Source organism: Anopheles arabiensis, chromosome 2 (assembly GCF_016920715.1).
Source record: "Anopheles arabiensis isolate DONGOLA chromosome 2, AaraD3, whole genome shotgun sequence".
In the NCBI taxonomy this organism is placed as follows: domain Eukaryota; kingdom Metazoa; phylum Arthropoda; class Insecta; order Diptera; family Culicidae; genus Anopheles; species Anopheles arabiensis.
The window spans coordinates 49,826,282-49,849,120 of record NC_053517.1 but is presented as its reverse complement, the minus strand read 5'-3'; the positions used below and the strand labels follow the sequence as shown (position 1 = coordinate 49,849,120).

Genomic DNA, 22,839 nt, shown 5'->3' with positions numbered 1-22,839 from the left:
ATTCCACTTCTCTATGTGCACAGTCTGTTCCCGAGTTAAGCGGTTCTCGACTTACGTGGATTCGGAGATACGCGGTTTTCTAAAATTGACAGATAAAAATGATAAATCAGTACAATTTAATTCAAGAATTGTCCAATGCAGTATAAATTATTTTTGAATTTATATTTTGATGACAAATTTAATTCACTTCAAAACCAAAAATATCACAATGTTCTGCATGAATCGTATGAAATAAATGAAGAAGTGTATAAAAGTAATGAACTGAATAAAAATACCGTGTATTCAATTGTGTTTTGTTTTAAAACTGCGAAATTCGACTTACGCTGATATACGAGTAACGCGGATTCCTCGGGAACGCACAAACCGCGTAACTCGGGAACAGGCTGCTCAGCTCTATGTGTACCACAGGTCGTTTGCAGCAAAAGTGTTCACGTAATGATGAACTCTGTTAATCCGTCAATCCGTAAAATGTACCTCTTCAAACATTCTACAGCTGTCAGATTGTTGGAGATAGATGTCAACTGTAAACACCTTGGTACACCGCATCGCGTCTTATGTCAGCATTTGTTCACCGGGCTTTGGCGATGCCAATTGTGAGCCAGCGATTGGTTCAACGCGGACCAATCGCAGCAATGGTAGAGGGCAGCACTGTCGCGTAGAAGAACAGGGCTCGCATAAAATACGAGGAACCCGGTTATTTGTTGTTATTATTCGTTCATCCTGCGTACGGTCGACAGGCAGCGCGTGAAGAAGAGTGCAGTTACAGTGCAGTTTAACCCACGTAGTGCTAGAAAAGTGCTAGTTTCTACCGAAAATGCGTACGCTAGCGGTTTTGTTTGCCGCCTTTCTGGCCGTTAACGCCAAGGTGTACTTTGAAGAAGGATTCAAAGACGGTAAGTTGTGTGGTGCATCGAAGCAGCAAGCGTACACGCATCCGGCCGCATTTCCCGGCAAACTCGACTAAATGTATGTGTGTGTGTTTTCTGTTCGGTCATTACAGATTCGTGGCAAAAGACCTGGGTCCAGAGCGAGCACAAGGGTGTCGAGTACGGTAAATTTGTGCACACTGCCGGAAAGTTCTACAATGATGCCGAAGCCGACAAAGGTAAATATAAATTGGGTTAGGAATAATGGCACCAGGGGCTGCTTCGTTCAGTTGTGTCTTGCTAAACAGATCGCAAACATCGACGTGTCAATTTTCTAGAATGTGAATGACCGTTACTGTAATGCCCGTAGGCAACGGGATAGTGGCATGGGCGGGGCGGCATGGAGCTAGAAGTGAAAAGTGGGTGTGTATCCACTTGCTGCTAGCATAAGTGTTAAAGAATAGCAGAGACACTGATAAACCAGGAGGTGTGAGGTGAGGTTGCGGGAAGGTGCTGGTGCAGTTGCATAATTTTCCGGCATTCACGCTACCACTGCAGACACACGCCAGCAAAAAGTTCTTCAGTCAGCTTTTTTAAAAGCGAACGCAAGAACCGTGAGACGAATCATCATCATCATTGTCATTCGATGCTTTCGCACGGGAAAGAAAGAGATGGGGCGTGTCGAAGAAGCATAAGAGCGCATATACAACATGGGACATGGAGGGGGAGGGGAGCGGGTGTGGTGCGTCAAATGGCGGCGTACCCGGCTTCGCAAGCTAAATTGTTCTCGAGAACAGGAAAAACCGGCAAAACATCATCATCTTCGGTTTCTGTCGCTCTCGCTGAAGGAAGCACCGGTTTGCGCTGCTGTCGCCGTGGCAACGGGCATAGGCCGCTTCTGGCTATGCTACTTTCATGTGTGACGTGTCCATCTGGTGATGCGATATGGTATGGTGCTGCTGATGTGTGCGGTGGTGGTGATGGTGTTGATGGTTCCGCATCAGGGCCGAATGTTCGAGAAACCCCTAGCGCTTGGCTTGCTTTTATCGGCGTTCTCATCGCTTACTTTGTGAAAATGGTTTTATGATTGCCGTTCGATTTTCCATGGCCTTGCCGCCCAGCACTCAAGAGACCAATGCAAGGGGGATTGCTCTACATGCATGCTCATTATTGCTGTCATGATTTTAATGTTCAGCCGCGTGAATAGGGTGGCGGAATGGGCGGGGGAGAGTTGGCGGTGGTACATTTTTCCACCCGGCACCTAGGGCAGGCCGGCCAAATCGCGCAAGGTGTCGATGTTTATCAAAACGCCGGTGTACGCCGGGTACTGCCCTTGCATTATGAAACGAGCATGGAGCATGCAAGGGATGTGTTTTACTTTTGTAATCATTTATTCCGTCCATCGTGTGTAACGTCAACGCGTACGTGACATTAGTGGCAAACAAGTCCAGCGAATGCTTTGATGCTCTTTTTAATTGCACGTGTCCGAAAGCAAAGCTCTGCCGCCTTCCCATGGTCACGAAAAGTGGACCGTGGAAAAAAGAGAGCCAGAGCATGTTCTAGAAAAAGTAGACTGTTTTGAGTGCGAATTTACCAAGCAAGTAAATTTAAAATGAGGTTTGTTTTTGTTACTGCGTTTTGATGTTTACTTTTCAGTCTGCCTTGTTTTTGAGGTCGGTTTGCGCTTTGTTGATTTATTTTTAACACAATAGACCTCATTAGCTTCTGTGGAAGGAGAGGAGGGGGTCTGTATTGGTGTCATTTGCCAGAAGAATTTACGTATTGGTTTTAAATGGAACCACGCCATTCTTCCTGTTTATTTTTGTAAATAAATTGTTACGGTTGCAACTACTTATGATGCTTTACGGACACATTTCAATTGAATCTTAATTAATTTGTGAATCTGTTCTCTGTTCACAGGTCTGCAAACGTCGCAGGATGCCCGTTTCTACGCTCTGTCGAACAAGTTTACGCCGTTCTCGAACAAGGACGATACCCTCGTCATCCAGTTCTCCGTGAAGCACGAGCAGAACATTGACTGCGGCGGTGGCTACCTGAAGGTGTTCGACTGCTCCGTGGACCAGAAGGATCTGCACGGCGAGACGCCGTACCTGGTCATGTTTGGACCGGATATCTGCGGACCGGGCACGAAGAAGGTGCACGTGATCTTCAGCTACAAGGGCAAGAACCATCTGATCAACAAGGACATCCGCTGCAAGGACGACGTGTTCACCCACTTCTACACGCTGGTCGTGCGCGCCGACAACACGTACGAGGTGCTGATTGACAACGAGAAGGTTGAGTCGGGCAGCCTGGAGGATGACTGGGACTTCCTGCCGCCGAAGAAGATCAAGGACCCGGAAGCGAAGAAGCCGGAAGACTGGGACGATCGCGCGACCATCGCCGATCCGGACGATACCAAGCCGGAGGACTGGGACAAACCGGAACACATCCCCGACCCAGATGCCACCAAGCCCGACGACTGGGACGATGAGATGGACGGCGAATGGGAGCCACCGATGATCGACAACCCCGAGTACAAGGGCGAATGGAAGCCGAAGCAGATCGACAATCCGGCCTACAAGGGTGTCTGGGTGCATCCGGAGATCGACAATCCCGAGTACGAGGAGGACAAGAGCCTGTATCTGCGCGAGGAAGTGTGCGCCGTCGGCATTGACGTGTGGCAGGTGAAGTCGGGCACGATCTTCGACAACTTCATGATCACGAACGATCTCGAGGAGGCGAAGAAGGTGGCCGCTAGCGTGAAGGAGACGCAGGAAGGCGAAAAGAAGGTTAAGGACGCCCAGGAGGCCGAGGAGCGCAAGAAGGCCGAAGAGGAGGCGGCTGCCGAAGAGGCTGCCAAGGATGACGAAGATGAGGACGATGAGGATGATGCGGACAATGCGCTGCCGGGTGAAGCGACCGAGCTGGATGACGAGGGACACGATGAGCTGTAAAGAGGGAGGCAAATCAACTAACAGCAGCAACCGCCACAGGGCGGTTCCATAGCGTGTTCCTATGGAATGCGGCAACCGGAGGAAGGAGAGGAGAGTTGTAGTAAACGGAAGAACAAATCGACTGCCACAGATACAAAGCGAGACGAGCTGGAGACGAGACCAAAACCAACGTACGAACAATGAGGACTAAACGCAGTAGCATTTCACTAACAACAGCAGACCAGGCGAAATTGTAAAAGAGAACGCTTAGGAGAACACAAGTCAAGCAATCTGGTTTAGGTAGCAGATAACGTCCAGAGAGAAGCAACGGACTGATGAGGATAAACACTAGGTACACTTGAGAAATGTGGCAGCAGCACTCCCTCAACTGCAGGAATATCATCTCGATGAAGATATCCTCTTACTATGCGAGGCTCTGGATTGAAGACACGTGTGGTTATGGTTTTGTCCTGGCTACCTATGATTTACAACATTTTTCGGTGTTCCACTGTACAGTATGAACGCCCCTTTATAGTTACTCGCCTGTGTTTGACTATGTTCAAGTAGTCGTTTGGATGTGGGCGTACGGGAGAACACACGCGAATGGTTGATTGGAATGCGCAGGATTGCCGAGTAATCTCACACGCCTGTACCGTCGTCTCTCTCTTTTTCCTAATTGCACGTGTCTATCTATTGAATGCCGTGCAAGAGTCTCCGATGAGGCATGTACCGGGCGGCAGAAAGGGTTATTGTTTTGTGGGTATCGTTTTGTTTTAATTCTAATTCCCTATAAGAGTGTATCTGAGTTAGGTTTTTAAGAACAACAAGCAGGCAATCGTACAGATGTGTAAAATATGAAGCCCATGGACAAATATCGACAGCTAGGTAACAACAGGAAGAATCCTTGTTGAGCAAATGCCGTGGTGTGTTAACGAAAAAAAAAACAAGAGTCAAAACGAGAAAAAAAATAAAATAAAATTGAAAACAATAACATCGTGTGTAGTATATAACTCCAATCCCTCACCAAGCTGTTCTGCGAATGGATGTGTCGAATTTTAAAGAACCACTAAACCGTAGGTGACGCCACGATGAATCTCAAAATAGCAAAACTGTGTGCATAAAACATACAAATTACAACGCATTGACCAAAGCGCACATTGAGATCCAGGTTAATGACAAAGAGACAGTGCTCATCGATGGCATGTCAAGAGATCGTATATTCAAATAAGTAAGTAGTAATGAAGACTTCACCAAGCGGCAGATCTTGGAGAAGATGGCTGAATACAGAAACTACACATACCATCTCTTAATTGATTTCAACGCCACATATGATAGCATAGCCAGGGTAAAACTGTATGACGCTATGAGCTCTTTTGGAATCCCGGCCAAACTGATAAAGCTAGTTAGAATGACCATGACCAACGTCACTTGCCAGGTGAGGGTGGATGGAAAACTCTCAGGACCTTTTGCTACCACCAAGGGTCTGCGCCTGGGAGTCGGGCTTGCCTGTCCCTTATTCAACCTGGTGCTAGAGAGGGCCATCCGCGACTCGAGGGTGGAGACTACGGGAACCATCTTCTATAAGTCAACCCAGATCCTGGCATACGCTGATGATATAGACATCATTGGTCTGCGGTGGCTCTCCTATGTAATAGAAACCTACCAAGGGATCGAGCAGGCGGGAGAGCCTCCGATTGCAGATAAACGAGGCAAAGACCAAACTGATGGTGGCAACATCAGCGGGCCTACCAATAAATAGATCAGAATCTATGAGAAGATGCTCAGAAGGATACTTGGCCTCGTATGTGTGGAAGGGCAATGGAGGAGCCGTTATAACGACGAGCTATACGAGATGTACGGCGACCACACTGTCGTACAGCTCGCCAGGCTCCGGTGGGCTGGCCATGTTGTACGCATGGAAACCGCAAGGATAGAGGAGGCGTGGTAGGCTCAAATTGAGATAGCAAGATGGCGTGGAGGCGTCCGGGATAACGGACTGGCAGACGAAGTCACGAGACCGTGAGCGGTTTCGGACACTCCTGAGGCAGGCCAAGACAGCAAAGCGGTTGGTTGTAGCGCCGGATAAGTAAGTAAGTAATGAGGACTACCGCCTCCGCTACTTCTTTTTGGTCACCGGTTAATTCTTACAATTACGAACGGGAGATTCGAGTCATGTCCAGCCTTGCAGGAGCTTGGTGTATATCCAAAAGCAAAGCGATCTTCAACGTGTGCTCCGAAGATCCATTTGTTGCAGATCTTTCTTTTGCGTACACGCAGGATATTTATCTTGCATTGTAATATTATTTAATATCCGTTCCCATCGTACTACTTTACATCATGTCCGTTTGGAATTCCTTGCATGGACTGAACTCCCATATGACGGACGGACTATCCTGCTATGAGAAAACCAATCAATCATAGATAGACATTGGCGTTTTTATGGAAGGCCTAATCTACTTAGAACTTGGCGATTGTTGCGCCAAAGAAGTAGAATATTAGGGAAATTGTACCTAGAGCTAACTTTATGTTACTGTTCGCCACATTTTTATAAATACGATCAACCGGCAAATTCCCAACGAGTTTCGGTACTATGGAAGAAAAATCGAATTCGAATGTAGTTAAATCTTTTTGCTGTTCATATTTTAATGTGATCATCTCTTCCGCGGACTTAAGTACACTAATGTATCGATATAATTATAGTTATAGCTACTACACAATAATGCGCCCTTACCCGCCAAAACAACGGGTTTCCGGTTCCATTACACACGGTGATATACTAAAGGTGTATGCGTTAAATGACAAAAATGCACATTATCTACTATATAGATGATGGGTTACAAAAATCGAAAAAAAAACCTGGGAACAGGGTTAACGTTTTACGTCTGGCGGAGAAATCGGGTAGCTAAATATATAATATAAGTGTATATAAAAAGCAAGCCACACACCTCAACAAATCCGTTCCGGGTTCGGGGGTTTTGTTTTCCCTCTCTTTTTCTCTCTCTCTCTCTCTCTCACTTCCTATCTCGCAGCAATTATATCTCAGCTCTGGTTCCAGCATTGTGTGGTGTAGGATTGATTCTTTTCCACGGTCCTCAGAATCGGTCGGTCGGTCGTGTCCCATATTTCATAGTGTTGTAGGTGTTACTTTCCGTTTTCAATTGCATATTTATTATACTATCTCCAATTCCGAGCGTTTCCCCCGTTTCAGCGCTCCTAATTGAGGCCCGCCAATTTGCGTATGTTTAGCCCGCCTACTAATGTCCCTGCTTTATTACTAGTTGTCAATACTTTAGGCATTTATCCATGGTATCTAAGAGCGCCGATGCTAGAAAAAAGCGATTGGAATGATCGATAGGAAATGTTACCTTAGCTAGCGTTAATTTCACTATTATTACACGTTATTATTCGCGCGTTCTCTGTGCGTCCACGTTACTACCATGGGGTCAACCCTTTCAACCCTAAACCCTAGCCAAAGAAGAAGCTTGTAGTGTAAATTAATAATTGATAATAAATCCTCCTCCACCCCTTCTACACCGCGCTCAGCCGTTTGGGCGTTTCGCGATCGAACCGAATGGAAATGCCTAGCTTTTCTATCGTACACACATCACTTTCGCATATCATTTCGGACTCCATTGCATTCCAAGAACTTGTCCGTCGCGGAGGGGGTACGTTTATCTTATCCTTCATGGCAATGATACCTAGTGTACCGTATGTAAATTATGTGGTTGGTCGGTTGCTTTGTGCCACTTATCCGTAACGCTAATCCGCCTTTCGCCCGTCGAGGCTTCCGTGCTCCCAAGCGTACCTTAGTGTAACTATTCAATCACTGTACACACAAACACACGCGCGCGCGAGCGCGTTCCTTTCGTTCGTTGCTAAACTGACTAAAGAAATGTGGATAATTCTTCAGCAATTTGCCTCAGTACGTATCTCGGCAGCCGGTTCTCGTTGCTGCTTCTTTAATAGGAAATATGAATAAAACGTAAAACTAACCCGCAAGTGTGCCAAAAACTCGAAAAACAGCAGCACTTATTTCGTCTCCCTACTACTACTCTACCTCTATCGGTACCGTCAGTACGCAACCGGGCAGCACGCACAACGTTCTCTCTCTCCCGACCGGCATTACTCCGTCTATCATACCTGCGTAACGCATTGCGCGTACTTTTCTAGCTCTTTCTGAAGCGTTTTTACCTTATCCGACTCACCGCGTAACATTCGCGTCAGCTCTTCAATAAGCCCGTTCTGTGTCGCCAGCTGTCGCTCCATTCGGTTCACCTTCTGCTCCAGCTCCTGAACCCGGCTGCAAACGTTGTCCATCGAGACGGGATGAGCGGGCACAGCGTTCGTCGCTTCTGTCCCTGCCCCCAGCGCGGACGATGTTGGCTTACTGTTGTTACCCGCCGTACTGTTGGTGCTGGTGCCGACGATGTGAATCGTTTTGGCATTACGGTTCTGGGGCGTTGGCGAAATGCTGGTGCTCCGCAGGTTCACACTGACGGGGCGACTGTTTGGTGAGGGCGGTTCATGTGTACCGTTGTTTTCGGTGACCGCCGTGGTCGACGATACCGTACCGGTCGACGATGCGGAGATGGCAATCTTGGTCGTGGTGGTGGACAGGGCAGACATCGATTTAGTCATTGCGCTCACGTTCGATGACTCGAAGGATTGATGGTGCTGCTGGTGCTGCAGCGAACCTCCGCCACTACTGCTGACTGAGGACGGTGTGACTGTGTCCTTCCGATTGCACGACGCAATCAGATCGAAGGAACTGTTGATATTGCTGGTACTATTGCTGGCGTGATTGCTTTCCGACGGGACACTCGTCGTCGTGGCGGATCGTTCCATTAGCCGGGCACGGACCGCATGACCCGACGGGACGGGTGGTATAGTGCCGGCCCCACCCGTGGTGGTAGTGGTGGTGCTAGCATGGAATGATTTGGAAATGCTTGTCTCCTCCTGAGTGTGGCTACTCGTGCTGTGTTGCGAGGACGACACGTGATGATGGTGTTCGGGCGATTTGCTTTCCGAGGCGGTCGTCTTTTTCGCCTGACTTGCCTTCAGCTCGTCCATCCACGGTACCTTGTTCTTTTCCCACTCGCGAGGTTTCGCCACCTTGGGCACTGCCTCCTCCGCGTCGCCCGTCGCTGCGGTGGATCCGGAACCGAGCGAAGAGTTTAGGGCCGGTGCTGCCGACACCATCAGGTCCGGCTTCGGACTTTCCGGCTCGAATGAAAGTGACAGCTGATTGAATAGGCCAGAATTGCCATTGCTAAGGGAAACGCTACCACCGTTGGCCGTCACATTCGGATCGGTGGTAATAATACTGCTTGGTGAGGAGGGTGGCCGCCGTTTGGGCGCTTTCGCCCGATTGGCCCGCATGTCCTTCAGTACCGAGGTGCCACGCTCAACGTGTCCCAGCTCCACATCGATCCGTTCACCCACGATCGACCGGTCGCCATTGTCCGCCACCTCCGACTTTACCACCTTGCTGCTACCGATGCCGTCCCGTTCATCCCCTGCGGTCGTTTTGTCCTTTTCCAGCGATCCTCCACCCTTCACCTTTTGCTTCAGCCCCGAAAACAGGTTCCCGGTGACGCTCGTGATCGAGGGTGACTTTTTGATGGGAACCTGCGGCTTTTTACCGAGCACTGGTGGCGGGGTGGCCTTTTTGTCGTCCAGATTTTCCAGACTTTTGCGAATCTCGGACGCTTTGTTTTCCAGGCTCTTGCGCGGCGGCTTCTCCGTCACGACGCCTGCCGTGGGGGCTGGCGATACGGCCGAACCGTCCGTGCCCTTGCTTTCGAGCGATTTCCGGTGCGCCGCCACGCTGTTGTACGTCGGTGAACCGGTCACCGAGCCCGCGCCGCCGACGCTTCCGACACTGCCGGTCGATTCGTTCAACGAATCCTTCGAGCCGAAGCTCTCCTTCCGGTAGGCCGCCGCCGAGGTGGTGGACGGGTTGGACGTTTGCTTGCCAAACATTTGCATCTTGCTGGCCGTTGGCGGGCGGTCCGGTTTGGGAATGTGAAGCGGATCCTTGACCGGGGAAACGACGCCCGGATGATGAGGGCTAACGCCACCGCTGCTGTAGCCGGTCGTGCTGCTGGCAAGCGAGCGGACCGATGCCGATATGTGCGCGGACGATTTACCACCTTCCGGCGGTAGCAGCGAAACGAAATTGTCCGGAAACACGCCGATCCGTCCGCGCAGCTCGCCCTTCCACCAGCCCTTATCCGGTAGCTCCTTCGAGAGGATGGTGATGATGTCGCCCTCCACCAGCTTCAGCTCGTCCTCGTTGGCGGGCTGGTAAGCGAACAGTACCTTGCACAGTTCCCGTACCGGTTTCGGCGGCAGCGACGGTGCATCATGCCTGTCCAGATCCTCCCGCGAGCTGTTCAAGCTCGTGCGGCTCTTGTTGAGGCTGTTGGTTTTGGACAGGCTGGCACCTAACGAACCGGTCGTCGCCGGTAGCCCGCCACCATCGATTGCCGTAACGCCCGTACCACCGCCCACGTTGCCACTCTTGCGGCTGGACGATTTGGGCGATACGGATTCGATCATTTCGACGAAGTTGGACGGAAACACGCCGACCCGTCCGTTCAGCTTACCGCGCCACCATCCTTCCTCGACCTAAAACCGTCCAAACAATGCTCATTAGTATGCTGATTTGACAGTCAACGGCCGGCGGGCCCAGTTTGAAAACAAGTCTATTTACCTCCTCGAAAAATTCTACTACATCGCCCACCGCTAACGTTAGTTCGTCGGCTTTGTTCTCCTGATAGCTGTAAATGACTTTACACCTTCGATTCTGTGTTGCACTTTTATCTCTGAAAGTAAAACAATAAGCAAACCAATGTAATGGAAGCATTAAAGCGACAGCATTGTTGCGTTGTCAGCGTAAAACACACACTTACCGTAGGACCACTTGACTCTTGTCTTGCGATTCTAGCACGCGGACGAAATTGTCCGGAAAAACTCCGGTACGGCCGGTAGCGACCAGCGTGCCTTCCCACCAGCCTCCATCCTGCACTTTGATGTTGGTAATGATGGCACCCTTTTTGAGCGTTAGCTCGTCCGGTTCCTTGGCCGTGTAGTCGAACTCGACGACTGCGCTCACTGAAAGTGGGACAAAATAGTAGGTAAAGAGTTGCATCATACCATTGGTTAGGGTTGGTTTTGGGTTTGATTATGCATTTTCCACCGTTATGAATACGCCGCAGACACTGAAATAACACTAAATGTTTCGAATGTTATTTCAAACAACGAAACAATCCTCAATTTTGTATGGCTTACATTTGTCTACCAACTTGCGCCCGACCTGTAGCTTCGCACCAGTATACACACCCCATTGCTTGGACCGGTGAACGAAACCGGCGGCAATGGAGGACTGGTTGGTTGGTGGTTTAACCTATATATTCCCTCGCGAGACAAAGCTCCGACGTTCAGGTACGGATCGTGCAAGCATAAGTCCGCGCCTTAAAGCAAACCTTAGATTTTGGTGTCGCGTTCCTAAGATCGGTCGACCGGTCTGTCTATCTCTCTCTCTCTCTCTCTCATTGCTCTTTCTCGTGTTTCCCCTGGTGCTTAAGAACTAGCAAACGATACTGCACTTTATGAGGATATATCCACATTAAACCTTTCTCAAACCGGGAGGGGAAAGCGCGGCAGTGGCAGTTGGTGTGAGCGGCGGTGTCGTGAGTGATCGTTGTTCCCGCGTTTCACTTTCCCTTCCCTTTTGTATAGCACACCGTCATCTTATGGCGGTGGTGTTGGTGGTTATACGGTTTGGCCTGGTTTTTGGGGCGGTGTACGAGCATAGGCATAGGCTAACATAGGCAAACGCTTGGAATTGATGGTATCCCTAACCGATGAGTGGTGGGGGAGACCGGCCAGTAGGCAGACACGTAGTAAACGTAAAAGATCAGATGGTGATTCTAATCTGTAAACCTTCGGAGGGTCGTTTTGTGCGGTCACGAGCCCTATGCCGACCTATGGAGAGCTCTTCAGCCAAGCATGGTAAATGGTAAATTGGTTTTTAGATACATTTTTGTTGTAAAACAAGACAATAAACTTGGATAATTTTATAGGTGTATCTCAAAATTAGTTTAATAGAATGGATGTTACTTCAACTAAAAAACAATATCGAAATGCCTTCTGCATTCAAATAAGATATCATTTAAACAGTGGTGGAATAGTATGCGGCTTTGCCTACTTGCTGCCAAGTCTGCTTATCGACATCGGCGTACGATCGTTGACTAATAATGCTATCCTGTTCACAATTATGCATTCGAAATTGTATGCACATTATACTGATTTGATAGCCGTGACCCTACTGTTTAACAAACATTTCAAATCATAACAGCTCATTGGGCGTAAACACACTGTGTCAAACTTGCAGGGTAGTTTTCCGATTACGCCATCGTTAGTGGAAAATCCCACCAACTCCAGACGAACAAAAAACGGTACAACCGCACAAGAGCAGCAAACACCTGAGATCATCTCGAGAGGAGATGGCCAACACTAATAGCGTGAGTTTGAGTGAACCGTTTGAAGGAGAACACGCGAAAGGAAGAATCGAAACAAAACACAAAAAGTATGCGGCACACACACACACCGAGCACACCGGTATCCACCAAATTGAAAGGTGAACAACCGCCAAAGTGGTGACCACCCCTTACAACACATACACACACACAAATACATACGCATACACAAAAAGCCACGATTGGTTCGATCTTCGTCTACTTTTTCCCCCTTAGATCATCTTTCTAACATTCCATACGATAGGCGATGTTTAGCTATTAGAAGCTTCTCTGCTTAGCTGCCATGTGTAACGTCGTTTAATAGGCAAACTGCCAACAAGAACAGATAGCTAAAAAGGCTGGAAGAATACAGCTCTTCCAGTGCGGAGAGTCGCCGAACATCACGTCACTTTGCGCAGGCTGCTCTCGCGCTCCGTTTGTCACCCCCTGGAGATGGGCACAATGTTCGCTACTGGCAGAAAGAAGGTTGGCACACGTTAGTCGGTGGTCTGCATTGCTCCGTCACCACAGATGGGAGGGTAATGGAGAACAAGACAAAGAGCAAAAGTGACACCGTTTCAAATGCAATCGACGCGCGGGATGAAGTTTCTAGCACGATCGAGAGGGCCGACACGTACGGAGCACGTTTCGAGTGGAGGCTAAACCAGCAAATCCATCACGGTGGAAGTTTTATAAGCCATTTCCTCCCCAAACGGGTAAACCGGGTCGGTCGCCACCGTTTGTTCACGATGTGACGCTGCTGCCGTGCGATGGTTGCGATCGGGACCACATTTAGACATCGCGATTGGGAATGGCTGCAACTGGGTAAAGCGGCCCCGCGCTATAGTTTCGAGTTGAGACTATTTACAAACACTCTCTCGGAAGCACGCTGAAGCGTTACAAAGTTGTAGTGAGTGAGTGAAATTTGTGGCTAGCTATATCATCACATATTACAGAGGGTAAGGGTTGTTAAATACAATTCGATTTGGTTTCCTATGTAATGGCATATTTTCAAAAACACAGAGTTCAAACAAAAAACTAGATTTGTAAATTCAAAGACTGGTATTGTTCGCCGAATATGTCCAATCCAACACATGTTGTTTTCCATGATACCTCATAGGATTGGTAGGATGAAATAATTTGTCCCGTAATGAGAAGGTATTTGTATAAAACGGGCATCTCAGTCTATTTTATCACTTATATCATCACCACGTATATCTGAGTACTAAGTATCCAAGTAGAAATAAAAGCTTAATTGTTCTGGTAAAAAATAAAACCTATTTTCGGACATGGGCAAACGCCATGTCTAAAACCAATAATTAGATCTGGACCACTGAGCCTAGCAAGACATTACGTTTGGGTACTAGTCCAATTTGGTGGCAAATACGGAATCACAATTGGCCACCAAGGTCATGGAAAACTAGGACCAAGTCCATGACTTTGGTAAAATTATAAAAAAGCTGTTCTGGTGAAGTGGTTATTCGTTTATTTGTCGAAATGGTTTGGCTAAAAGTCCCCAAAGATCATCACATTCCTATGATCAGATCGGATTAACAGTGTATCCTTCGGGTCTGGTGTCATCTTTACTAGTGAAATTGTTAAATGGATAGATGTGAAATTCAAGATACTTGTAAAAATACTGCTGCCCATTACAATTGCATCTGATCTAGCCTTGTCGGGACTTTATAAGGAAGGTCTGTCTAGTTGGGATTTATAAACCATATCAGATCAACCAAGTTCCACCAGAGAGTGGTTTTAAAAATGTGTGAGGACAATTTCTTGGCTTTCTATTGTATGTATTACCCTCATGAAGGAATCCAGAAGGCCTGGGACACTCAACATTTTAGGCCTAGCTGTGTAAAATTGTCATTCAGCCAGAAGATGCAATCAAAAATTCTTAAATAATGATGAAAATGCTACAGTCTTTATAAGAAAATGTGTTTGATAAGTAATAATTATTCTTAAAACGTTAGCAAATGCTATTGTTTCTATTATAATTTAAGTTTATTTAAACACTAGAAAGAACAGGAAATGTGTGCAATGAAAAATGGTATGCAAACACCAACATAACAAACATCAATAATTAAATTATTCCTGGACAAGTTGATGTTGTTTAGGACGCTGGAGGGAACGAAACGCGGTACTTTAGATGCAAGTAATATTAGACGAATGGCAAGGTTAAAAGCTCGACCCAGCTCAAACGGCCAATAAAGAGTGATACATCATCACCCGGTTGGCCCTGAAATGAACAGGTCCCACGACACCACAAACATACACACACACACACGACGCACACAAACATCAGGGATCAAGACAGTGGTGTGATCATCAAATAAGACGCATCAACAACCAAGAATGAGCTACCCGCGCACAATCATCATGGGCGGGTGTGAACGTGTAATAGCAACAGAAATGGTGTATCTTCCCTGCTCGATCATGATGATCACACCGAGGATGAGGATCGAGGATGAGTGTGTCATTGCATTACGACACACAAAACGTGCGTACGCAAATAATACAAAGTTGACGTGGTTGAATTTAGATAAAAGTTGGCGAAGGATAAGTACTTTTTTGTTGTTGTTAAAAGTATGTACATGCTTCATACCCAACATCTGTGTCATGTCATGTGCCCGCGTTAGAGTCACAGTGAAATTGAACGTGAAACTTTGGAGTTTTCTGCCTAATTAAAAAAAAATTCTTCAGAATATGGCTTATCGGACACCAAAAGAAAGTATATTCAATTCCCCAACTACGTAGAATATAAAAAAAAATATTAAAAAAATAATTTAAATACATTCCATGGTGATTCCCCACTTTGGTCACGGTGAAAAGATAATAATCAGCTGAGAATCACAAGGAAATGTATTTAATTCATTATTTCAATGTTTTTTTCAGACTAAATAGTTGGGGAATTGAATATCCTTTCTTTTGGTGTACTATAAGCCGTATTCTTATAAATATTCAATGAAATATAGCAAAAAAACGCAAGGTCCAAAGCGACCTTAAGACAAAAGAGCTAGTTATAGAGCGCTCCTTTCCTTGTGCAAAAAGATAACGATAAGAATCGTTCCACGCACTGATTCAAAAAAAAAAATAATAATAACGCAAATCTGAATGTTCGATACTGCGTCAACTAATTACAAACGGCTCTCCCACTTTATTCCGTATCAATGGTACAGATATTCGTGTTTCTTTAATGAACAATCTCCTATTTTAATACATTTAAAAAAACAACAGCTAAAACCTGTTGTTTTGGTTTGTTTGCGTGATGGAGATGAATTATTCCATCACGGCTAATGGGTTGCTGGGTATGATAAAAGCAAATAAACGACATTATTTTAACCGAAATTCCACTACGTGCCAATTCCACCACCCGTGTGCAAAACAGCCGCCGCCCTAGCAAAAATGCGTGCTTATGGTGTGTGCGTGTGGCGTACTCCGGGGCTGGTGCTCACCTGCAACTCGCTGAAACGAGACGGTACCCAACGCATTGTTCGTATGCAAATGGGTGGCCATAAATTTGGGTTGCAAAGTTACACATGACTCATCCGGCACAGGCAGGCAAAGCGAACGTGGCGCCGCGATCACCCTTGCCCACTCCTCCTCCTCCTGTGTTCCTTTTAACGCGTGTGAGTGTGTCAGTATGCTGCAAGGCCTGCCGGTGGACATTGCAATGTGCACGAAAAGGAAACTGACCGCGAAATGTGGCCAGTCGAAAAAAAGAGGTATAAAATACACAATTTGCTTCAAAACGGCAGGAACCGATGACATGTCAGGAGTTTGTAGGAAGCATAGGAGCAATGATACAGATGTACCGGCGCAGGTTAATCGATCGTTATGGGCGTCCGGCGTTGCCTGCAGTATCAAAATCGATTAGGAAAACAATAGGAACAGTCAACGAGGCCAGACTTGAGACCGCGGCAGATAACGATAAGATAGGCAAAGGTGCAGTGCTGAACGGCGGCACTGGGATAATGGTTCCCCGTCCACGCGATTTCTCTCAGATATGAGGAGAAATGTATCGTACGATTATTTATACGAACGTTCATCGAAAATACAGTACGAGTGGCTCATGAAAGTTAATGTGACTGGGTCGAGTTTCAAAAGCTCTCCTCTCCAATGTCATTGAACAGCCGCGCCATCATCATATGCTGGGGTGTCGTTTTTAATATGGTTTTAATCAGCGACAGCCCGAAAAGGTTAATAATTCGGTGACGGATCGTGTAATGCTAGTGTTGTTTAGATTTCATGAAGAGAAACTAGTTCTATTTACATTTTCACTTCACATTGCTGCCCCAAAAGCAGCGATTACAAATCCAGCGGCAAGATTGAGAGTGAGTGAAATTGTCGATTGATTGTGAATCGAATTTTGGCTTTGTTTTTCAATCGCATATGATAGAAACCGACACTATACTGCTTAATGTTTACATTTTCCAAAAATCCCAAATGCAATATTTATTAGATGGGTTCGGTTTGTGCCGCAAGCATTGCAGGAATGATGTTGAATTAAACTGATTATTAAAGGGTTTTTATGGCGACCGTGGACGCGGGCGAGCTCAACTTTCATCGCGCATTAAGTGAAAAAGTAAAAGCTACCGTTAGCTTTTCGTTGTTTCGTTGTAGTATTACTGTTTTTCTTAATAAAACCAAACTGTGGACAAATCTTAATCTCCACCCCAAAAATGTTAGCAAAAAGGGGTAGAACGTTTGCAAAATAAAAGAAAATACTGCCAAAAGCTCACACAAATGCGTAGCAAAGCGGTAATGGTGCAAACACGACCATTGTACGTGCTAGGAATCATAAGCTTTCGGCAGGCGGGATTGTGTTGGGCTTTCATACAAAGCTGCCCCACTCACTCCTCTCTCTCTCTCTTCGCCATTCCGATAAGCGGCGCCTGGTGCGTCACATTAGATAACTGGAACTGAAAATTTGAACAAAATTTAACGATCGTGTGAAGGCGGCGGCGCTGGCGAGCATGTCGTTTCGCGTCAATTTTCTCAACCACCATCATCATTCATGGCGTCTGTCGTCGCTTCCTTCGCGAAAGTTTTCGCTTTCCTTCCGAGGAAAACACACACAAACCACACTGCCGCTTACCGTATGGTGGAGTGTAATAGTTTGCGATCTTGCCCGCTAATAAACACCCAATAAATTACATGATGTCAGTGCTGGGTGACGTTGAAAAGGAAATTATTGCTGATAATAAAATGCAGCTACTGTTGTTGTTTTGCCCCAAACAAATAAATATCTAATCATCATTATAAAGAGGGAAACCTCTCGATGAAAGATATGAATGAAGAGAAAATGGATCCGCTGCAATAACATGGCTAGAGCCACACAGATGGGATGCCCATTTGCCATCTTTTCATTGTTGATTTGAGTTTTGGACGCTTAGTTAGGCATGCTAAGTAAACCTTACAGGGTTTTCCAGGGGTACTCATAGTTGTGTGACACTTCCTTTACTCTTTCGTATTGGAAGTGAAATTCAAATGATGGAAATTGGACTCTATGGCACCCTTTTTGGGCAGGCTCCTTGGAAATTCCTATTGGATTTGTCCAATAAGGGTGCTATAGAGTCCAATTCCCATTACATTAAGTTTATTACACGTAAGTAAGAGTCAATAAAGTGTCCCACAGCTCCTGGAAAACCCTGTAATAAGCTACAAATTACCCAAAAAGAGCTTCTGCCAAAGCCTTTAGTAGTTGCGTGAACCTTGCCATATTTGTAAAAAAATGGAATAAAATCTCTTGCAAGGGCAAAAGACCACCGTTATCGAATCGAACAACAGAAGAAACAGTGAACCAACCAGAAAGATAGGATAAATGATAACGAGCGACGAGAGGGCTTTACAGCCCAGGCTGACACACGGTCTCGCTTCCCGTCCGCCTGGTGCGTACTTTTGCGATAAAAAGCAACTTACAACATCCGCTGCTGTGTTCCCGGGCACACTGTTTGGTTTGTGTGTATGTGCTCTTATACTAGTGCACTAGCCGCGCTCCACTAATCTTATCAAATGTTGAAACGCAATGACGCTACACGTCTCGGCAAGTACAGTTCGCTGTTACAGTTGCACACACAGCGACAAAATCGGGAAGTCTCTATATTCATACAACAAAACGACACTCCCAAAGGGCTCCAGTAGAGCACAACCACACATATACACAAAACTTCTCGTTCAGTGTACCACATTTGTGAGTGAGTGTGTGTGTGTGTTTGCATATGTGTCATAAGCAATAGATGTGTTGTTTTCTCGGGTTTAATCTTGAATCTTGGGTGTGGCAGCAGTGATCGGCACTGGCCTAGATTTTCACCACTCCACAGGAAAGGGAGATGCCACAAAATAAAGGAGAAAAGAAACCATCGTGACATCAACGGACAACGTTCGATTGTTCACTCGGATTGAGTCATCGACAGAACGGCTTCAGACTTTTTTTGTTTTCCTTTTGTTTCTTCTACATCTCAGTTTCATCGCATCTGATCCAGCAACTCGTAAGCTGTAAGCACGACGACAATGCTGCCCATGGAGCGAAGGAATTTAAAGGATTTTGAGACGAAAATAAAAACTTCCATCGCGTGAAGCATGCATAAAGCATAGTGTACATGCAGTTAAAAAGAGGTTGATAACAATGTTCCATTTCCAGCCAAAACGTGTACGGTAAACGGGTGACATCCGGGCATCGATCTTCCTCACGTTTTTGCAAACGCTCAACGTCACAGTGCTTCACCAGGACATGGGCGCATCACTTCGCCAAGTGGGTCACAGAACGTCCTTAACGGCGTGGTGTTTCTCTTTTACTCTCACGAGAAGGATATTCGCTCTTGGTACGTTTTTGTTTCCTCCAACACAGTGTGCCTTGATATGACATATTCTCTTCACCAAACCGAACACGAACTGCCGGTGAGTACCCAAGTCCTGCCAGTTTCTGTTAGAAGCCCTATTTTTAAATGTGTTTGTTCCCGACGCAAAACCGGGTATTGGGCGGAGTGGTAAATTTGATATTTCGATGTTGCCATTTTACCCTGTTTGGATGGTTTCCCACAATGCAATCTAGGTTCAAATCAGGCTTTTCTTTGGCTTGCACCTACGCAACCAAGCGGCAGGGTAACCGAAACCGGGAATGGGTTCGATGTACTTTTGACAACCGTAAGCGAATGCGTTGCAAAACCGCTCCACAAGCATGCGATGGGTGTAAATGTCAATAGACGGGAACATCATTGCGAGAACGGTGTTGAGAAAGGTCAGAGAATATATGCGAGAGTCCCGTGCTGGGTTGGTCAAAGTAGGTCAGACGGAAACATGCAAACACATGACAGATAATATACCGAAGTAATGGTTTTATGCACAGTCTTCGTTACCGGTTTCCACATTCCCAGGCACACCTAAAACATGAGAGTCCCATGGATGGTGTTAATTAAAAACAAAAAAAAAAATGCCCCAAGGGTGTGTACCGTGCATACGGTGCGGGAATCAAATGCAATGGAGTTATCGTTTCTTCTAGGGCATGAGTGATCCTTTCTGATAAATAATGGCATACAGGCACGTTCATAAATTGTACTGGAGAAATAGCAGCGTAATTGAATTACACCGCTGCTCAATCCTGTTCCTTGTCTACAAGTCCCAAATAATTTGCTGACTGAGTCAGTAAAGACCATTTCGTACGGCGATAATCCCGGGGTTTAGTGTGGTTCCCTTGCTACAGATATGATTCATCCGGGGTTTGTCTCGCATAGTAAAACCAAAGCGCCGTTTGTTCGTGGATTAATGTTTCTGCTCCTCAAACATTCTGTAGTGGATCTTTTCCTTCAATGAACCCTTCAAAGGCTTAGGCCAACGAGATTCAAATCCTCTGTAAAACGTACTTCCAAAGCAAGTTTTTAAATCTTACCTTCAGATTTTGTTAATGTGTGAAGATCCATTACGTGAGTTCGTCGCGGGTGGTATTTGCTGTTGAATGGGTTGCGTCCTGTGGGATTAGTTCACTCGTAAACTACACCGGCAACGATATATTGTGCATGAACATACACACACACACACACACCAACACACACGCTGTGTACACTCAGCCCTTGGAGGATGAAATTTTCGCGATCGCAACCAACGCACTTGGCGTTAGTATCGGAGGCTGCTGCAACTGTTTGGTTGTGTGGTTGTTCGTTCGGTGTTGGGTTTTCCTTTTTTTCACACCGCCCTGCCTAGGCCTGCTATGGACCTTGGGTTGGTCGATTTTCGCTTTTCGCCTTCCCGATGCGCTCTGCTGCATAAAAGCCTACGTGCGCCGGGGAGAGTGGGACGGTGTTGGCGCTGCGATTGTTTCGGTGTCCCGCACCGAATGATATTATTGTAAAGGCTTCGCTGGATTTGGAATAGCGGTAGACAGACGGCGGGGGCAGCACATGTGCCGGTCGGCTGGGGAAGGTATGTCAGTAGCAGGCAGCAGCTACCAACCGGACACAACGATAGGAAAAGATGGAAGAGTAAGCGGACGACAGCAAGGTAGAAGAAGCGAAAAGGGGAGGAGGGACACAGTATGCAAGAAATGGGAGGTGTGAGTCAGTGTGTGCGGGAGACCGTCTTCTTCGGCAAAGGGTGTTTGATGTTTTCACTTTTCACTTCTTCAATTCAGAAACTCACACACATACGCACACATTCACATAGCACTTCTTGTAGACCGCAACATAGCAGTAGGCAGTGGGATTCCCGTGTACGGTCGCCGCTAGAAAAGCCATTTGAGGTATGTATGATGAGATGGGGGCACAGACTCTCTCCCACTAAAGCACCACCACCAACATCATCATCATCATCATCATATCGCGCGTATTAGACGTCGTCAACCAAGGGCGCACACACTGTGGTTCCGCAGCAAACTCGCACACAACAATCGCTTTCCGCTTTGCCAACCACACACCAGAGAGAGAGAGAGCTCACTTGTGCGCCACATACGCTATCCAGCCTGTGTCTGTCCACGGTGACCAATTTTGCGATTCGGGTGTGTTCGCGATTTCCTTTATCGATGATAATCTTCTTCCCCTCCCCAGGATCCACCGTGGACGCTCGCCGCCACCTGAATCAGCACACGTTACCTAGCACACACTGAGCGATTATCGCATACGGCGAAAGTGCACTTCACACTGTTTGCAAAGATGACGATGATGACGACGACGACGACGATGGCGGTGGTGGTAGTAGTGGAGGTGATTCTGTCACTAAAGGGCTAAAGTGAACGCCTTGCTCACCGATTGATGACTCTGCCTGAAGGTGTCCACGAGCCTCTTGGCATACGCTTGAATGTGTCTGTCCGGTTCGATGTTTTCCGGTGAAAATGGGTTCGATTAACACGCTTCCTGTTTCCTGTTTGCGGCTAGGTGGTGTTTTTCAGCCGGTGTAAGGATTGTACAGTACAGCCGATGTCCTTCTGTGACCGACCAGCCCACCAGCCCTGAGAGATTGGCAACAAAAATGGATACCAACCACTCTCGCTCACACTCTGCCTAACGCGTTCACATAAATGCACACATACACACACACTCACACGAGCGGGACTGCACAGTCACCATAGCAGGCAGCGAGATCGCCGCAGCCAGTTGACGTTTTCGCTTCTTTCTCTGTCGCCCTGCGCTTTCCACCCGGAGCGGAGGATGACCTCTTTCACCGTAATTGAACAAAGCGGGACGCGTCACAGATTGGGTGACACGAGAGTGCGGTACGGTGTCGGTTATGATTGGTATGTTTTTTTTTTTCGTTACTTCCGCACCGAATTAAAAGGGATATCCCGGTGTACACAAATAAACACTAGCACACACACACATACACACACGCGCATACAGGTACGCAACGTATGAAATACGCTCGGTCAAACAAGTCGAATAAAGAGCGGAAACTACAGCCACGGATTTATTTGCTGCTTCTCTGCTACTCAAAGCATGAAACAGCGAGGAAAGGGATAATCGTTAAACGCTAGAAAAGGGATACACACGCCCGCAAACACCTGACGAGCCTCCTTACGCACCAGCTTTTGTCTTGTCTGTGTCCGTGTTGGTTTTTTTTCTGTTGGGCTGGCCAGCACGGAACAGTCAGCGTTTACGGTACACGCAGGACACAAGGTCGGGCCATTTAAACGCAATTGACAGCTATGCACTGTGGGCTGGTGAACCAGGTCGTCTCGTTTGGCAGCTTGCGCAACGGGCAAATATTTGTTATTGACATTTATGATGTTATGTTCTGTTTATAATGTTTCTTATTTCTATTTATAATGTTAGCTAATATTGTTTTAATCATACTTAAACTGAATGAACGATCGATGGTGATGATTTATAAATGTCGAAAATCTAATTCACGATACTCTAGAAAATGTAGTGTGCCCTCGATAAAAAATAACTGTCAGTCTATTGAGTTGCAACACGAAATCAGCAACAATTACTTTTTTTACTTTAGCTTATTTTTATAGAGACTTTGAGGTCTAGCTTAATCGCCTCGTTAGCAACAATTACAGGGCACACAACCAGAGATGTATTA

General features: G+C 46.7%; 2 protein-coding genes and 1 long non-coding RNA gene across 6 annotated transcripts; 2 read left to right on the top strand and 1 right to left on the bottom strand.

Moving 5' to 3' along the window:
• The first annotated feature begins 704 nt into the window (after nt 1–704).
• On the top strand, nt 705–4,793 carry LOC120894576 (calreticulin). The gene is made up of 3 exons (XM_040297237.1): nt 705–893; nt 1,001–1,105; nt 2,787–4,793. Exons 1-3 carry the CDS (start codon nt 815–817, stop codon nt 3,821–3,823), a joined length of 1,221 nt encoding a protein of 406 aa, XP_040153171.1. The 5' UTR covers nt 705–814; the 3' UTR covers nt 3,824–4,793.
• A 1,622-nt stretch (nt 4,794–6,415) lies between these two features.
• Nucleotides 6,416–22,428, bottom strand: LOC120906848 (CD2-associated protein-like). Of its 4 annotated transcripts, none has more exons than XM_040318960.1 (5): nt 22,334–22,428; nt 20,213–21,040; nt 10,717–10,918; nt 10,518–10,629; nt 6,416–10,432 (listed from the first exon to the last, which is right to left on the bottom strand). In XM_040318960.1, the coding sequence occupies exons 2-5, from the start codon at nt 20,241–20,243 to the stop codon at nt 7,937–7,939; spliced, it is 2,841 nt and encodes a 946-aa protein (XP_040174894.1). In that variant the 5' UTR covers nt 20,244–21,040; nt 22,334–22,428; the 3' UTR covers nt 6,416–7,936. The 4 variants fall into 4 exon arrangements, with proteins under 4 accessions (XP_040174894.1, XP_040174885.1, XP_040174874.1 ...); XM_040318951.1 differs by having other exon boundaries at nt 22,301–22,423; XM_040318940.1 differs by having other exon boundaries at nt 21,561–22,409.
• On the top strand, nt 20,940–22,209 carry LOC120906867. Its single transcript, XR_005740180.1, has 2 exons — nt 20,940–21,058; nt 21,363–22,209. It is a non-coding gene; the product is annotated as an uncharacterized LOC120906867 (long non-coding RNA).
• Nucleotides 22,429–22,839: the final 411 nt, after the last annotated feature.

What these genes read in the sequence shown, in the direction of transcription:
- LOC120894576 (XM_040297237.1), top strand. Translation starts at nt 815, where the DNA reads ATGCGTACGCTAGCGGTTTTGTTTGCCGCCTTTCTGGCCGTTAACGCC. An exon ending in TGAAGAAGGATTCAAAGACG is followed by an intron (nt 894 to 1,000) that starts GTAAGTTGTGTG and finishes CGGTCATTACAG; the next exon opens with ATTCGTGGCAAAAGACCTGG. An exon ending in TGATGCCGAAGCCGACAAAG is followed by an intron (nt 1,106 to 2,786) that starts GTAAATATAAAT and finishes CTCTGTTCACAG; the next exon opens with GTCTGCAAACGTCGCAGGAT.
- LOC120906848 (XM_040318960.1), bottom strand. Translation starts at nt 20,243, where the DNA reads ATGGATCTTCACACATTAACAAAATCTGAAG. An exon ending in CACATTAACAAAATCTGAAG is followed by an intron (nt 10,919 to 20,212) that starts GTAAGATTTAAA and finishes TCCCACTTTCAG; the next exon opens with TGAGCGCAGTCGTCGAGTTC. An exon ending in TAGTAGAATTTTTCGAGGAG is followed by an intron (nt 10,433 to 10,517) that starts GTAAATAGACTT and finishes GGACGGTTTTAG; the next exon opens with GTCGAGGAAGGATGGTGGCG.